Source organism: Tauraco erythrolophus, chromosome 9 (genome assembly GCF_009769465.1).
Source record: "Tauraco erythrolophus isolate bTauEry1 chromosome 9, bTauEry1.pri, whole genome shotgun sequence".
Classification (NCBI taxonomy): Eukaryota; Metazoa; Chordata; class Aves; order Musophagiformes; family Musophagidae; genus Tauraco; species Tauraco erythrolophus.
In genome coordinates this window covers 18945849-18964744 of record NC_141473.1, presented here as the reverse complement: position 1 = coordinate 18964744, position 18896 = coordinate 18945849, and the positions used below count along the sequence as shown (strand labels likewise).

At 38.3% G+C, this 18896-nt stretch overlaps 1 protein-coding gene across 1 annotated transcript in view; it reads right to left on the bottom strand.

Annotated features, from left to right (window-relative positions):
- Positions 1 to 1010: 1010 nt before the first annotated feature.
- Positions 1011 to 18896, bottom strand: part of PLCE1 (phospholipase C epsilon 1) — a 138569-nt gene continuing 120683 nt past the window's right edge. Inside the window, 13 exon segments of the mRNA XM_086616447.1 lie at positions 1011 to 3723; positions 4501 to 4719; positions 4884 to 5045; positions 5827 to 6036; positions 6787 to 6915; positions 8091 to 8209; positions 9153 to 9414; positions 10341 to 10504; positions 11304 to 11594; positions 12746 to 12877; positions 17093 to 17210; positions 17889 to 18013; positions 18764 to 18805. Of these exon segments, the coding sequence (XP_086472573.1) occupies positions 3544 to 3723; positions 4501 to 4719; positions 4884 to 5045; positions 5827 to 6036; positions 6787 to 6915; positions 8091 to 8209; positions 9153 to 9414; positions 10341 to 10504; positions 11304 to 11594; positions 12746 to 12877; positions 17093 to 17210; positions 17889 to 18013; positions 18764 to 18805 (2153 nt within the window). The 3' untranslated portion in view covers positions 1011 to 3543.

Genomic DNA, 18896 nt, shown 5'->3' with positions numbered 1-18896 from the left:
TCAGGCTAGTGTCAGAACTGCATTACACAATGTGACATGGCAGCTGTTGTCCCTTGATTTCCCAGGAGTTTTTTTTTCTTTTTAAATCTATGTGACAGAAAACTATTAATGAATGCTGACATGGGCGTAAGAACTTTCTATGTAGAATCCAATGAGTTAGCAAGCATGTCTTCCAGACTACTGTGAGACTACAGGTGATGTTAAGAAATTTTATTTTCAGTGCTGCTGAATATAACAATACCAAAAAAAAGGCAAACAACTAGGGGCAGACTCTACAGGAAAGTAAGTATTGCTTCTAAAATACCATAAAAACACCAAAAGAAAAAATTCTTAGTGATGTGAAACTGCTACTGTGTTAAAGTAACAGAGTAAACATTAAATTAATGTGTTGTTTTTTTAAAAAAAAAGGTTGCATTAGTCAAATTGTGCAGTAGGTTGATGTAATTATTTCCCAGTAATTCTGAAGTATTCCGAAGCAAACTACACATATAAAACTATGGGCAAGTTCTCACCTGTAACATTTTCCTCAGTGTCAGTCTTGCATTATGCATGTGCCATGGGTGTGGGGTAGGGGGAACATCCCTCATTCTTACAGGGCTGGTAGGTAGCTAGAATTGATTGCACAGGAGTGAAGAGGCTGAGCTAGGAGGTGGCTGGGTTTTTAATTGGATCGTGATTGCTGAATTGCAAAATGCTGGTTTGCTACAAAGATAAGCAGTGGAAAGTGCATGGCCTGTGCAAGGATATGCCACAGGGAAATTTGACTTTTTTGTGTGTGATTGGTTATTTTCCCTGGAAGCTGGAAGTGACCTCAAGAGGGCACTTTTTTGCTTTGGTAATGGCTACTTTATAGGAGTTTTCTGTAGGATATAGTGAAAGACTTCATAGCTTCTGGTGAGAGAATGCAGGTTCTGTCTGTTTATACATGCCAATTAATGACTTTGCTTTCGTTTATTTCATTTTCTAATTACGGGGGGCGGGGGGGGGGGGGGGGGGGGGGGGTGGTCAGGACTGCTGCCTGTCACTTCTTTCCCTTTCGTCCTTGCACTATCAAAAGTAAACCCCATTTTAGTTACACTGCTGTTTTATAATTTGCCTGATGCAGCTTCTCTCTTAGGAGCAGCAGCGTTTTGTGCTCGAGTGCTAAAGTTGATGTGGAATAACTGAGTGCATGAATCACTTCCTCTATTAATGGATTTCTTGATTTAGTCACACCAGGTAGTGGAAATGGTTTGTTTAAGGATTGCTCCAGAGAGACAAAATGCGTGCAGAGCAATTTATTCACCACAGATACACTTGTGGGAAGTCAAAGGGATGACTGATTTCAGCAATTGTTTTGTTTGTGCCCTGTAAGTTGGTATGGATTGTTTTAACTAAGCACATTAAAAACTTCCATGAAGAAAAAAAAAGAGACAACCACAACTAACTTACTTAAATATCAGAAGATGAATTCAGCAAACATAAAACTTTACAACAGTGTTTCTATGTAAACAAAACTGCCAAGAGTTATAGTGTAAGAGTTCTTTATACTCTCTGGCTTTAACAGACAAGTAAAAAGACATGTCCTGACTGTATGGAAAAATGGATTTTGAATTCAAAATTTTGAAATGTTAATTATATTTATCAATGCATTGTTTTGAGTTTGGTCAGTTTTGGGTGTTAAAACACCTTGTGCTGAAAAGAAACAACCAGAAAAGTTCAAACGTTTTTTCCTCTAAATCCAGGAGAGGTAAAAATTCTGCATTTTCTAAAAAGTAAAGTAGTGTATGATAAATATATTATACAATGGCATGTACTTTGGAACATGGTAATAAATATTCTTTCTTTAAACACAAGCCTGGAAAACTAGAATTTGTAAGAAGAAAATGTTGTTCCTTGTCCAAGTATCACTACCAGTTAGGTGTATTTAGCTATTTTACATTATTTTGTTAAAGTAGATAAACCATAAATAATTCAAGCGTTTTGTGTATATTCACGGAAGTTAAACAGATAAGCCAAGGAAGTTACAGTATATTTAAATCTCTTTACAATCACTTAACACAGTGTTTAACAGAAATCTTCAGGTAAAAGTGCATTATGTTAATATAATACACATAAAAACCCACTCTGGTTCTCTGCCTTCAGTTTCCCTAGAGACGACTGGCTAAAATTAGCTTTTGTTTAAAAAGGAGAGGGTGACGACACGTTTGTTTACAACATAGAGTCCAAGAAAACTTCTTCATCCGCCTATCGAGAAACTGCAGATGTGAAGATACGGGAAGAGGAGAATCTTCCAACAGCTGACAGGCATCTTTCCAATCTATGACATCCCACTTAGGATTCCCAGATTCTGAATGTTAATCCAGCAGTGTTGCTTGGATTAAGCATCTGTATAGCACAGGGCACACAATTGCTGACCGGTTCAGACCGCAGCAGGTTCCTTCAAAGGCACTGCAGAAGGATTCAGTGATGTAAATTCCAGTTTTAAAAAAAAAAAAATCAAAGACCAAATGCTGAAGAAGAGGGAATGTGACTGGGATCTTTCCATAATATACTTTGCTTTTCTTGAATTCAGATTGTTTTGATGATTTAAGAGTTTTTATAGTAGCCTAGAAATAAGGTATCAATTTTTTTCGTTCATACTTGAAATTTCATTTTGCAAATTAAAATATTATTTGAATTCTTTTATTTAATGATTTAGCAGTAGTATGTCAATGCATGTCACATAGTGCTTTAATAATTGGGTGTACGTGGAAAGAAAAATGTAATCTTAAATTGGCTGCATGTGAGATGGGATTATCAGCTGAAAGAGACTTCACTTACAAAGAGCTGTAACTTCTCACATGGTACCTTGATGCTGTAGTAGCACTACACCGATAGCTGGTTAGTGTACGGCAGTGGGCAGCTTACATGTACTGTCTTCATATAAACAGGACAGTCTTATGTTGTGTATTTCATTTGTTGTTTTTAAGTCAAGCAAGATGGTAGATATTGAAGAGATATAGAAACGATAGCAAAAATGTTTAAACATTTCTAGCAAAATTTCCAGAGAGAAATTAACACTATAAACTTGTTTCAGCTAAACCCAAGATCATCAATCCTGATGATTTTATTATATGCGTATAATAAAAAAATAACACAACCTCTACCGGATACTTCTGTTCCTTTGGCCCAGAGCAAAAGAGTAACAGGGCATTGTTAACTGACCACAGTGAGTTGACTAAAACACATACTATAAAATCAACCAGGATGCAATATTTTGGTTTTGTTTTTCAAAGGGGCAGAGAAAGTGAGTGAAAAAGTCCAGTCTTCACACCATTCTGCTTTACTGTAGCAAATGCTGTAATAAATAACTGGAGACCTTACCGATCTTATTCTGCCTATGCACACCAACGTCAAAGGCTTTTATGGACCTTTCTGTCAGTTCCTTGTACCTCACTATGGTTTAACCAACTGTAACTTTGAAAAAAATACTCTGTAATACAATCATGTATGAAATGATTGCTCAGAGCCAGAATCAGTATCTCATACCTGAACAGACCGCACTGTAGGCAGTGGTGGTGGTTATTCCACAATGTCACTGAAAGTCAGACTGCACGCAGCCCTTTCATCCTTGCTCTGTGGACTGTCTGGCAAGACCTGCAGAGGTGGCGATATGAATCCCCGATACTGCTTACTCGACTTGGTTAACTTCTTGAGTTCACTGGTAAAGGAAATGCCTTTTCTTTTGTCATCTCTTGCTGCCTGTATAAAAAAAAATAAGTAAGTCAGATCACAGAAGTGTATTAATAGGCTGTTTGTTAGCTGTGAAATAAGGAATTAATATGAAAACACCTAACATGCTTCTAAAGCAGGCCTCCTTTTTGGAATTCAGTGCTGTGCTGTCATAGCCAAGCAGATTCTTCTGATTGTTCTGAATAGATTAATTGAAAATTATGCATTGTCGAAGATATGTTTAGCAAATTTGGTATAAACTTGTATAAAAATCTGTGCTTATGACACAGTTACTTGAAAGCAACAACTGCTGTGGATTGGTAGCATCTGCTGGAAGGAAGAACACAGCTCCTTCTCCCAGCAGGCACGTGCTTCATTCCTGCAATTTTCCAAAGCCCAAGATAAAGCAACAGAACAACTTTTTCACTCACTAGGTAGGAATAAAGGGGACTTTATTCCAGTAGTTTTCAAGTTTTGCCTGTTTGAGTAATCCTGCTTTACTGTGGTGGGGAGCACGGCATGCACAGCCACCAGATTTTGAAAAACAGAAAGCTGGTAGCAGAAGATAAAGGTTGTCACAGAATTTGCAGGCTTGGAGGGAATCGTGGTGCTGGATGTAACTGATGCAGTTTTGCAAAGGAAAAACGTAATGGAGGTGCAGAGAAAAGAGGAATCTGGTTTTTGCTGTGGTGTCTTCTCCCCACCCAGTCTCATGCTGGTTGTGTCTCCCTCCCATTGAAAGTAGGTTGCCATTAAACTGATCATATACCGTCTATAAAACCTCCTGCAAAGTATTTAAGCTTTTACCTGAACCTGTTCTTTGAGTTTAAGGATAAATTTCCCTGCTCCCTTCCACTTGCTTTGGGCCTGAAACACACACTCTTGATCAGAGAGAATCCTCTGAGATGGTTTAGATGTCGAGGACTTTTTGTTTGCTGGCTCTTTTGTCACCTCTTCCAAGAGGACATAATCACTTGGATTTGGATTGCTCAAAATGCTGTAGGAGTATTTAGCTTTGCAAAGAGTCTGTTTAAAAGCAGAAAAAAGACAAAAAAGAAGGCATTCCCTCAGATTCAGGTTACTGAAGTGATTCCTCAGATAGTGCTGAGAACAAACCCCACCTTATCTTGGGTGAAACCAACCTCCACCCTACGTGTTACAGACCTACGAAATGGAAACATGCTGCTTACCTGCTGTATGACATCCTGAGCTGTGCTAAAGCGGGGAGCTTTGATGACGGTCCGTGGTTGCTCTGGGGAGACATCATGGACCTGAACAAAGAAACTGTCATCCTCAGAGCTGATGGCTGCATCTTCTTTTGCTTCCTGAAAGACGTTTCTCTCATTTAAATTCTACAGAAAAAAGGAGGGGCAAATTTATTTCCTTCAGAGAGGTAACTAATAGCTGATGGTCACAAAAGGTTTTTATTACATGAAAATTTGAGACGCTGCTGTTGCCTCAGCTCCGTGTCATTAAATGCAAGTCCTATATAAGAGTTTTGACAAGCCGCTATTGCTAACAATAAATACTTGTTTCTAAAAATCTTTCTGAAATAGCTTGGGAGACATATGCATAGTTCCACATTACACAAAAATGATAACTTAAATCCTTTGTTTCCTCATGTATGCAAAATTATGTTTGGTCATGTAATGGTGGCATTAAGATGGGAGATGGTGGAAGGTGTCCTTTTCTCTCCTTGTCCCTCCACTGAAGCCAGAAGAATTTAGAGAGCAAGAAGTCTGAGTGAACATTTTCCTGTGGAGCATAAGGAAGGCTCCTTCTCTGTCCTTTTTCAGGCTCTATGACTACTGCAGATTTTAGTTCTAATTTAATGCAAATATAGATTTTGATGTCTATCAGTCAAAACAGTAAATTAGTGGCATTGGACTGTTGACTAAGCGAGGATTAAACAGCACATAGCTGATACTAGAGCTGAGTGAAGTCAAGTTACTCTCACACAGGTGTATCAAGTCTAGTTGTGCTCACTCGAATTATGTTTGTTTTTAAATGACACACACAGCATTGACATTACTCACCAAGTAATGAAACAAATACTGCATCCTTTTGTTTCCCGGTCCTAACAGCTATTTTTAGCTACCTTTGTGAGTAACAGTTTATCTAAAACAGACTTACTTCCTCTCGGGTTTTAAAGATAATCCTTCCAACATATCCTTCTTCTGGGAACCAACTGTTCAAAAGCTGCACTAGCCCTTCTTCAGGACCAATCACTCTCTGGAATGGTGGTTTTCTGCATTCACTCTTTTCTTTAGATATAAAACTTTTCTCTTCCATCAGAAAATAGTCTGCAGCACATGACTCGGTGCCTTTTGTGGTAGCCAAGAGCTAAGATAGACCACAATAAACACTCAGCAATTAGGATGCTAAATATAAACACTGTATAATTAGTAGTTATAAATGAGAATGAATAAGGAAGCTTTAAGAATCAATAACTACTCTGATAGTGCAGGCGAGATTTCTGATGTGCTATATTCAGATCTTTTACTCCAGGGTAATGTACTGTTCTCTTTAGCCTAGCCAAGCAGTTCAGCTATTCCAGACAAGGCAGTACTATTTAAGCTTATTTCTGTCCTGTTTGGCTGGCCAGACAATTTATTCATAATCCCAGGACAGTACAGTCTTTTCCCACTGCTAGAATAACAATCCCTGTTGAGTTAACTGGTTTTTCTACTCATGAACTTAGCCCTCTAACTTTTACTCTGTATTCCTATGGTGCTTGAGTTCAAAGAATTGCGCAGAGATGTTTGCCCTTGTTGTAAGGACAGCCCACTGCCTCTGTTGGTCAGAAAGATTGTTTTTCTCATCTGCATATGGCCAAATATTAAAATACTAATAGGGAATATGTTCTAAGATTATAAAACTATTCTCTGAAACCAAGACTGGGAAAATTTCACTAATGATATTCTGTGCTTGCAATGTAATTAATTCCACAGTAATACATTTCTAAAGCACCTCCTTGCTGTGATGAATGAACTACAATGACCCTACCTGTGAGAAATGAAGGGAGATGAATGTCCAGAATGATGTTAGTGTGGATTCTTCCAATGACAGTCTGCAATTCAGCGGGCAGCTTACCTGATGGAGAAGCTGTGCAGCCGTGGTCCCCGCACTTATATTAAAAACTGTGAAAGGCTCCGGGCCTGGAATTCCATGAATTGTCACTTTGTAAGTCACAGCAGCTTTCCTTTCTCCCATGCTAAACAACTGTTCAGACAACATTCAACAGGTTAGTGCATTTCTATTTTTATTTTTTACACAGGCATGTTATTTTTAGGTTCCTTAAAAGAAACTGTACACACAAGTTGTAAGGACCTCGACATAGCAAAGCTATCCAGCTCATACATGGCTCTTACACTACAGATCGAGGCATTAAAAAAACGCCCCCAACAAACCAACCCCCCAAAAGACCCCACCCCATCATACCTTGAAGCTGAAGAGAAAGAAGAAAAAGGCAGTTTTCCAGTGAGAGTACTACCACTGGACAAAGGGTAGACCTCCATCACTCATTATCCATTCTAGCTGAGCTCAGACTATTCAGCGTACAAATTACCAGATGAAAATCTATAGCTTCGTTTTACCCTCAAAACCATTTATGTTCTTCCTTTCTGCCCTAGTAATTCACCAAGATACATGTTCAGCATGTTTTCACAGGAGGATAACATCTGCAACATATCTGCTGCACAGTAGCTCTGGAGGTTTTATCTAACACTTTAGGAATCAGCAAAGTGATAATATAAATGCTTAGAGTTACTAAAACACAAGTAACCCAGGTAACCTAACATTAAGGGCTATTTAATAAAAATTTAAAAAATCACATCGATCCATGCATACATACATATATATTTTTAGATATATTATTATACACAATTGTATGTGCACGTATGCATATTTTTATATATAAACATAGAGATGTGCACACACACATATATAAATAGTTATATATTTATGGCAATACAGACTCCATCTTTTCCTGTAACAGAATTCAATTTTACTCTCATTATCTCGAAGTTGTTGATAATTTGCATCGTTCTTTTTTTTTTGTCCCAAATGCATTGCTTATGATTCATGCATAAAGGAACGCATGAGGCAGCTCTGAACTTTATTGTTCAACCACACTCCTCCTCCAGCACAGGAGTTCTTGTGCTATATACCCAAATATACCAGAAGCCAGACTTTGAAAAGATTTACCCTCCCACAGTGTCAGCCATGTGGGATAATCCTACTACCACCGAAGCCCAAAAGAATTAGGCATCAAGGTATCTCTGAAAAATGTGCAGGTTTAGGGGGCTAACATCTTTGAACAGTCTGGTTCTAGAAGTCTTCAGACCATAGCAGTCATTAAGACAAGAATACATGGCATTCACAAAAAAATAAATTACCATAGACGCAGGTGGAGTGTTTCCAGAGGGACTTTCTTCCATTCTCCGACTGTTTATGAACAAACTAGAAATTTCTAATGCTTCATTGTGCAAGTTACGGAGCTGGACATGTCTATAGCCTAAAGAGAAAAAACCCTTCAGTAAGTACTTTGCCACATCCTAGGGCACAAGTCTCATAAATGGAATGGAAACTCAAATTTATAGCTACATATACTATCTTTATAGCTACACTTCACCACAACTATAGGATTTAAAGCACTGTAATAACACTGCATTAACACTCTTTGTCTGGACAACAGTATAACCCAAATGCTATGAACTGCTGAGTGGCTCATGTAGCTGCCTACCTTTGTTCTGCTGTAATAATCAATATATTCATACAGGAAATAGCTAAATATTAGACTATGAATGAAACACAGACAAATTCCCACTGGGGAAATCCATGTCCATGGCCAGATCTCTTCAAATGCCAAGACAGTTGTGTGGTATTACAGCAGCACGAAGTGAACGTGAAAGTATTTTTACCATTCTGCTGAAGAGCTGCTGGCAATATGGAAACTCCCTCCTGCAGGTGTCACAGAATTAACGATGCTTCCTCCCCCACACTCTCTCACCTTTTTTCACCCTTCCTTCACCTCCCTTCCAGCCACTGCAAGAAGTGCAGTTCCCCTCTGCCCAGCATCACCAGTTAGAGCAGTTTCTTGGGCAGAGGACAAGGCAGGGAGTGAAACCACTCCAAGCTTCCTAAGGAAGCAGCAAGTCTCAAGGCGAACACCACCTCACAACCACAGCTCAGGATCAGAGCAACTGCGTGCTACATGCCCCAGTCTATGCAACAGCACAGGATCTGACTTTTTACAAGTCACTGGGGCAGCCTCCAGGTCCCAAGAAGTCTACTGGATCAGCACCGTACTGCCAGGGCAAAGTATGTTGTCTGATATTTGCTCCCTGTCTCCTCTAGAAAAAAATACAAGCTGATTAAAAATATCCCTCCGGCAGGACTGAGTCCAGGAATCTGCTGGACCACTTTGGCATAGGGTGTCACTACAAACTGTACTGTACCTCTTTTTAAAGCTTTCAGGGGAATGATTCTCTGAGCTGTTACAGCTGAGCTGTTATTTTCAACAACTGCGAACCGAAGAAAGACCAAATCTTCGAAGTGAACCCGGAAAAGGAACTGTTCATTCCACATGGGGTTCAGAGTGTTGCGATGGATGGGCTTCGTCCGGAAATGGCAGCTATCCAGAGGCATCCCCAGCACATCGATCTCAATGCACGGACTGCCCGTGCTATTGCTAGGGCAGACGTTCTGTCCAGACACAATCTGAAGCCGAGGAGTACACAAAGAAACCAATTAGTGGAGTGATTATTTTACTGTCACAATTCTGAGCTAAATATCGTTTAGCACACTCCTAAGCACAGTTTGTTAATATGCTGACTTAATTACAATGCTCCCCTACTTCTGTAATTGCCAGGGCAGTAATTTCAGAAGCAGAGCTGCTTCAACCCCCTTGATGCCGTTGCTATGGTATCTTTCCTCTGAAAAAAATACACTATACATCATGAGTGTAACCATTCGAGGCATCTGAAAGTTAATCCAGAAAGAATGTACCAGTAACATAGTCAAAAAGGATCAAATTTTCTTCTCCATCACTCTGGGGCGATGGCACCGACCTCTGGCTTGCTTTGGCATACACAACACAAGAATTAGGTGTGCAATTACCACAGCTGGGAGGCTTTCAATTCTTACGGATCTCGCTTTTCGGAAACATTTCCTGGAAGGGACTAGCTTCTTAGAATACATTTTTTTTGGCCATAAATCCATGAATTATATATCTTATTATTTAACTTAAAAAAAAAAAAAAGATTCAGTACAGCTTTTCATAATGGCTTTTTCTGTATCTTCTGGAGCGTTCACAAATGTGTGAAACCTCCAGGCACATGTATAATTTTACACAGTTGTGTAGTCCCAGGGAAAATGCTTTCAGGATTGGATTTCGACAAATATTGTGAAGGAAACAGTGAAAGTAACTATGGATACAAACCAGCCAATAAAATAAAATAAAGACAATTATTTGCTCCCTCCTTCTCCAATTTCTTTTAGTTACGCTTGACCTTCAGAAGTACAAGCAACAATTAAAGTTTCAATCTTTTCATACAGAAGCATGACTGTAATGCTGGTTAAAGACTGTAGTTAAAAGTTGTCTTCTATCTGTTTTGCTGTATGAAATACTCTTTTAATGTACTTACTGTTAAGGAATATATAGCTGGCTCCTTATTATCAAGATCTCTTTCTAATGGACAAAACTGCTGGTACATTGAACAATTTTTATCCCACAGAACAGGAGGTTTCAAAACATATCCGCAGCCGCCATTAGCCTCAAACATCGCTGCATTAAGCTGCAGAGGAAGATCTGTGAAAGCAAGGCAGCCAAAACTGACCAAGAGCAATGCTACAATGGAAAAACTGTAACGGTGAAGACGACATGTTTTAAGTATTATTTTTTTTCATTTTAGTTGTGTACTATCAATTCATTTTTGCTTTTCAGAGATAGCTATAATTTATGCATCCAATCTATCCAATACTTAATTATACAAAACTGTAAGAGCAGTTCATTCTTTTCTATCCCTTTCCATTGTCTTTATCCAACTGTAGGGTTTGCCTACACTTACTCTCTGAGAAGTTTCTAGGTATTTGCCCTGAACTGCAGAATGAAAAAGCAATTACTGAGTAGCTTTGTAGATGACCTAATGGATCCCCCACCAAAAAGCTGAAGGAACACAAGACAGGATAGAAAATGGCCAGAAAACGTTCTGATCAACATTAAACCAGCATTGAAGGCAGCACCTCTAAGTTAAAAATAGTTCAGTACCTTTTTATACTTGGAAATTATCAGAAAGGGGTAATAGCTACTTGAATGGGGAAAAAAAAAAACCAACCTCCAGCAATAAAATAAAAATTGAAGGTGTTGCTGTCCAGGAACTTCTGTGCTATCAAGAGATCTGCTGCCTTGGCATAAAGCTCCTGAACTCTGGGATCACTACTCTGAAGGACCAGATTGTCATGGTACGAACCCGCTTGTGCTGGGGCGCACACAGACAGGTACATCCCCTCACGATAGCAGGTAAAAGCAAATGTCAACTACAAATTCACAGTTTAAGGACTTATTTCACATTTAAAATGTTTTAAAATGTGCGTTCGTGTACCCATACCATCTGTTTGGTAGTTAAGAGCCACGAGTTGTACACCATGGAGCCAGAAGATCAGTGGATGGGGGTTTGAGGAGTCGATGCGCGTGGCAGCGGGGTAAGTCCTCAGGAGTTGACAGGTGGTGTGCTGGATCAGCTTCTGAGAGTACCGCCTGCACAGCCGCTTGGCAGCGTTCTCGTTCAGTGAGGAGATATGATAGCACTTGGGTGTCCTTATGATAGCACTGAGAGAAGCTGGAGAGTTGTAAGGAGAGCAGGGATCTTCCCAGGTCTGCCGCATGACATCAAAAGGACCTGGAAAATAAATAGTACCCTAAAGTTACAGTTGCAGATCCAGAGAATCCAAAAATTCAATGTTCTCTAGTAAAGTATGGGTGCATACTTTGGTTATGGTAGAAAAAGGTGATCCTGGAAAATGACACTACTCAGTGTGTCGCATTCCTTCTTATACAGAAAGAACAATCCATGAGAGGAAACATAATGTTTGAAATGATACTGTGATTAGATGTGCTAACAATGATTTTCATAAATATATACTTAATTGGCCTGAATAAAATAAAGGAATAAAATTCCATTCTTCTCATTTATACATTTTTTCAAGGAAGGGAGGCAAGGTTGAAACCATCTGCTAAGTCTCCAAACAGGCAGTCTACAGAGGCTGTTAAGAGTTAGGCGACAAAGCCAGAAAAATACTTATATCCTTTAGAATTAGGCACTACACTTTTTCATTTTTAGGACACCGGCCTCTAGTAGGGAATCTAACCTGTCTGCTGCAGCCGTGCCCTTGGACTGAAGGAAGTGCAATGTTCCTTGAGCTAGAAAATGAGTACGAGAAAAGGTACAACTCTAATTTTCCGTTTATGACATTCACCAGAAAGGCAAGGGATCTGGGTCTCATCCTTGCTCAAGAACTTTTTCTGTACTTTCTTTGCATTTCTTTACATCTGTTCATGCACAGAAGTACAACTTCCAAATTCATGAACTGAATCACCTGTGGAGTCTAAATACCTCCAAGGGGGAACACGGGAGTTTGCATGATTACATTACTTGGCTGAATTTTAGGCAACTAAGTCCTACTTCAGACACTAAAAATCCTTTTCTGGATCCAGTCCTACAGTTCTGCCTTTCATTTGTATTTTGAAAAATACTCATTCATATATTTTAGAATACAAACTTTAAGATACATCACTTAAAATGTATGTTAGTTTTGAATAATTTATGAATTAGGGTTTTCATATTTCTGACCAAGTAATCCTATTTTAACATTCCACACTCAACACTTCAGTTATGATAGTGTTACTGTAATAGCTGTGCTAACAAAGAACCATTCCAGAATTCAACATCTTACACATTGTAAAGTATTTGATCTTTTAACAACTTGGTCTGGTACATGTGTTGGATTACAGTCATTCCACGTGACTGGTGAAAGAAGATGCTAACTTTACCTTTTCCAGATGCTTTGGCAAGAGCAGCTGACTCCCCAGGGCTCAGTCTGCCAGGATTGTTGCCAAAAATGGACTTCCTGCTTTTTCTTTCTTTTCCTCTGCTAGAGCCAGATGGGTTTAGAGTTGACAAGCCTGTTCCCATAAATGTAAAATAAATGAGCCAAAAAACATGACCAAGAGGGCATGACATTTTCCATCATATTTTACATTATTTTTGAAGGCATGAACGCTCCTGTTATATAGTACACAGGGCAAGCAGTGTTTTTTCTCTCCATAATTTTAACATCTTTACACGCCTTTATATATGCATATGTTATGTATGTTTATATATATAAGGTATACAAAAATTTATATGAAGAAATACATTATACAGTTATCTCTCTGTAATGTAACTTTTCTCCATTTTATTTTTTGGCTTGAGGAAGGTAGTGGCTCTGTCTCAAATTACAAACGATCCTAATCGATACTAAAAAAAAAATCTGCAGTAAGAGTCCCAGTGTATTCACCCTTAAAATAACTATTAAAAAAAAATAATCCTTACTACAGAAGTAATAAATCTGTTCAGTAGTGAATATAATGGTATTAATCTAGGACAGGATACCTACATAATTAAGTAAATACAATAATATGATTTAAAGATATAATGTAAAGGAAAAAGCCCAAACGCTGTTGGTTAAACAGTTTAACCTCAATATATTTTCAGAGTTATCTTCTTGTTTAGAATTTGTATTTCAACGATGGGAAATATGGTAGATGTGCAAAATCCATTAAGCATTTAACGGACAATATATACTAGAAGTGGAGCTGGAAAGCTCTAGTATAGCTATTATTCAAATACATGCATTCTAGCAAAATAATCAGTAAAATCATGACCTAAATCCCAGTGAAGTAAACAGACTTAATCTCCCTTAAGGTCAGTTTCTTTCTGTTGACTTGGAGAGAGCGCACGGCAGACCAAAATTCAAGTCAAAATACACAACAGTTACTCTTACACCCGCAGCCGTGAGGTGTGGGATGCTCTCAGAGACCCAAGACGTACTTGTGATTTAAAACATAACAAAGCAAGTACCCTGTCATTTGCCTAACTGTGACTCATGAAACGACCCTCATGAATGACTATCAATTCACATGTGCCTAAAGACGGGTCTGGATTTAATACTAGTATTTCAACTACAAATGTAAATCAAAAAGAGGATATATTGGACTCTCTTCTACTGAAGTCTGTCCACAGCTGTAAATTTTCAGCTCTCAATCTTTACGGCATGCCTGCATGTACTTAATAAAATTATGCTGATAGTCTCAATGGAATTGCTTGGGTTTGTAAAATTTAGAAGATATGTAAATGTTTTCCAACATAAATGTAGGAGATGTACTGTCTCTTTGGGCCAAAGCATACACATAAACCGCAGAAGATGGTAGAAGTTGAGATTAAAGAACATGAACTGACTGGAAGAATGAGGAGTTATGCACTGTGTGATTCCAGCACTATTTAATCCCAGTTTTCAATGGATCAAATGGATTTGGCAAGCAAGATCCAGGTTTCAAAATCCTGTTGTGGAGACAGTCACTGAGGAAACAGACTAACCTCAAAAAACACCAGAGAGTACAATGCAAATCATCAGAGTTAACTGAACACAATGTGATGGCCACAGGGCAAATTGCAGCTGGGAGTTTTCTTTCAGTCTTTCCCATGGCCCTGCTTTGCACGTGATACACCTCCTCACAAAGGAAAGCTCCACTTCTGACTCCCATTTAAACTTGACTCCAAAATACAGCATCACCTACTCATAGAACCATAAATTCATTAAATGATGGAGATTGGCAAGGATCTAGAAGTCATTTGGTCCAACTCTCTGGCCAAACCAGGACCAGCTTAGATCCCACCATACTGCACATAGATCCTATCATGCTACTGCAATGACAGAGTATATGTTTTTGTATTTCCCTACAACCTTTATGCTATATCCTTTGAGTTACAGAATTTAGTACCCATCTCTTGTGTTAGATATAACCACACTACTTTACTGCTTTTAGATTTTTGATGCAGAGGATGGCAAACTTCCCTGCCCTCCTTCTTCTAACCATGCTAAAGTAACAGGTTAAACTGTAATTGTCACCTTCTCACCAAGTGTTTCAGACCAACAGCCAGTTAGTCTTCGGGTTTGCAGACCTTGAAAAAGAATGTACAGTACTTTTCTATGCAGAGTGTCCTTTTTACATTCACTTTAATTTCTTGAAAAGTGACACAACAGGGGCAGATAGTCTGATACAATGGAGATGGTGACCGAGTTTCATGCTGGTTAGCCCAGGTGACTCTCTGCTCTCTGCACTTGATTGTGCAGATCCTGTTTTTGCGTACTCGACTTTCTTTTCTCATTGCATAAGGATTCTCAGCACCAAGGCAATGAGCCATGTGCCAGTTGGTTATAGCAGTACTGTGCTCAAGTATGCTTCACTGCCCTCATCTCAGGTGACCCAAAAGAACAGACCTTCACCCTCTTAGATGATATCCATCAGACTGAAACTGAAGTTAAGCAAGGACTGTAAGGGTCAAAAACCACTGAAACAACAAGAACTGTGGTGAGTTCCTTGTTACCAGAGATTTTATAAACAAGAAATGTTATTTTCTCCACGTGATAAATTCTGTTTTGACCAGGGAGTACTTAGGGAAGTCTATGTTACTCAGTAGGCTGGGGTAAGTGAACATAATAGTCTCTGTTCTTTTTATAGACACAAATCAGTGATTAACATTCAGGGACACAGGCAACTGTAAATGCAGAACAGAAATACATGAAGACAAGAGAAATAAAATATTTTCACCCTCCCTATTTCCAAAACTCTTGCATTTTCTGAGTTGGTTGGTAACCTGGTCAATAGAGCTACATAGTCATGATCTATCAGCCTTGTTCTCATTATTAAGGGACATGGGGTATGGCAGCGCACCATGTCTGTGCCCTCCAGCTGAGCAGAGGAATCCAATCAATAGCATGGTGGCCAGGGTAGTCTACATATCTTGCAGAGAAGGCAGTATTTATCTCAAGGAAGACAAAGTTTGTTCAAAAACTAATTTCCACAGCTTCATGTGTTCATCTGTGAAAGGAAATAATTTTCTTACTTGTTCTGTTCATGTCCCCTTTAAAGCAAGAGGAAGAAATCTGATAAGGAAAGCAGATATTTCTTTTATAACTGAAATCACATTAAAAAACTGAAATATTTTAAAGTTTTCTTAGAACACTGGGACGACTTTGTGTGTCAAAACGCTTGGAACAAATTAAACTCTCTCTGTTTCATCTTCAATATCATTCTTTTAAAAAATATTTTATTTGAAAGATATCTCATTGCAGATTTAATTAAAAAGAGTATCAGATTTGAATTTTTAGAAGTTATTATTTTTACAAGTGACACCTGCAATTCTTGAAGTTATAGAAGATTATAAAAGAATGTCTCTCCATTTTTCACCATGTTTATCTTGCCTATTTGACACTATTTTATGTTTGGTTAACTTCTCTAATCTGATTATAGTTCTATTTGCATAAGATCATGATTTGGCAGAAGTGCTAACTTTTCCACAGAGAACCACTCCATTTAAAAGCAGATTTTTCATTCAAAACATTAAACACACCAATAAACAATAAATTCTCAATTTAAAAGTAATTATGTACACAGGATGAGCCAAAACATACTCAACCTCACGTTTCAGTACTGAACAAGTAACTACCAGTGATCTTCTCTTCAGTGATTCCCTCCTTTTCCTCTGCAAACATTATTCTTCCTACTGTACAAAAGAAGACTCTCCTATTTCCTTAAACCTTCCATAAAGAGTGTGTGTGAGTGTGTAATCAGCTGTCCTCACCCACCCCAAGAAAAGGCTGCTTTACCCCCCAAATGGCTCCCCTCCTATCCACCTAGGAAAGAACAGAAGATGCAGCTGTAGGCAAAGGTGAAACACACTAAACTGAAGTCACTTAAAGAAACGTGATAAGCTCTTCCTGCAAGGTTTTAAGACTATTTTCCTTCCTAATTCAGTAGGTCCTTACATGGAAACTCTGAGCTCTTGAGATACAGCTTTCTGTCATCTGTCATTTGGCAATGAAGCAGTTGTCTAAGTTGTGAAGACTGGCAAATTTCACTTTTGTAAATGTTTTAATATGACAAACATGATGTCTTCACATAATTTATGAATATCACTTCTCAGCCAGGAGCTATTATTACGTAGACTTCCCATCAAGAAAAAAGCTCCTCGACGACTTCAATTTGAAAATGCTTGTACTAACTAATTCAAAACATAAACATAATGTCTCCAAGACGTAGAAAGCTGAAAGGAATAAAACAGGGCAGTGTACTTACCAGGGAACTTGACAGCTTGACAGTAAATGACAAGATCTGATAGCTCTGGGGCTATCTGTCTGCTTTCCTTCTTATTTTGTGGAAGATAGAATTCTTCACCCAGCTCCATGTCGTAAACCTAAGTGACAATTCCAAGAACATATAACAATAAAATTACTGAATGTGAAAGTACTCTTGCATGTCTTAATTATGTCCTTAAAATCCTTTATCTCATTCTTCCTGCATGGTTTAATGTCATCACCTAACACATGTCTGTGTGAAGGTTTATGAGTCACTACCTGTTACTAATACTGTGGTACTGTGCAAAGGCCTCAATCAGAGTCAGTTCTACAAACATTTAGACAAAAAGCATCCACGTTCAGGAGAAACTACAATTTACTAAACAGCAATGCACTGGTTCAGTTGTCAGATGATTTAAGAAAAGGTAGTGTGGCTATCTGATATCACAGTGTGGTATTTCAAAGTTATTTAGATACACAAAGATGCTGAAAATTCAGATAAAATCTTCAGTTCCATTAATGTTACCGGAAATTAGATATCTAAATAAACTTCTGGATCTAGCTTTAATGAGGTCTTTCATTGAGAGCAATGACAGTTAAAATTTTCAGCCAAACAGCCTGTATATACAATAACCTCTGAGGACTTTTCTTGAACAGTTTGTTGAACATTTGTTCTATTCAATCTGTTTTCTCTGGTGTGCTTCCATGCTTTCTACTATTTGTCTCCATTAAAGTGCATTTGCCATCTGATGTATCAAAGTGTGGCTGAGAAGAAAAGGGGGAAAAAGTGGAACTACCTTTCCTTTATTATTGTAAGTAGCACAATCAGCCTTCTTTATTCGTTTGGCAGTCTCTTCAATATATTCAAACTGCAGCTTATCACTTGATAATTTATTCTCAGGTCGGTCTTCAAGAATGTTATCTAAAAATTAATGGGATTTTAATAAACATAAAGCCAAAATTTCAACTGGAAATTTAGTTTGAATTAACAACATCTGTGGACAATTCTGTGAATCTTATCTGAATAACCAGATGCCAAAATAATGCATTTACTGGTCAAAGCATTCTGTTTTAGTAGTAAATTCCAACTTCAAAAATTTAATGCTCAGCTTCGGTTAATATGTTGCACTTTTTTTAAAGCCCATCCTTTTGTGCTCGGAAGATGCTTAAAACAAAATCAACTAATGAATTAAGCTTTGCATCTGAAAAAAACCTGATATTCCTGAACAACAAAGAATTGCTGAAGTCCAAACACAATTAACCGCATTAAACGTACACCTCTCTGTACAGCAAGTTTTTCCTCTTTCCTCTCCTTACATTCACTAGTATTTTTTACGTCTACAGAAGTTCCTCTTCAAAGCTACATATTTATCAGAGAATAACACACCTACTAATTTAGTCTTTCTGGTCCAAAATATCGTAACTGTCACAAAAGGAATGGTTTTATTTCATTCCTGATATTTGTGATGCTTTGACCATATTATTTTTATGCATAACCAGTGTCACACATGCAGCCTTCTAACAGTTCCTGACGAGTTCACAATGCCATATAAAAATATCTGATTGCATTTTTAACATGAAGTAGAAACCATATTCACACTGTCGCATTTAACAGGCTGGAGATGCAGTGCTGATTTCATGCAGTTAAAATGCTCAACCAAATGGCCTTTACCTTCCTGGCTGTTAGGAGCAGGAGAAGTATTAAGGACATCGGCTACAGGGAAACGGAGTCAGAGAGGGAATAAGAGTAAAGGAAATTAAGATTTACAGCCAGAGAAATGAAAATAAGTGTCAGTTGTAAAACT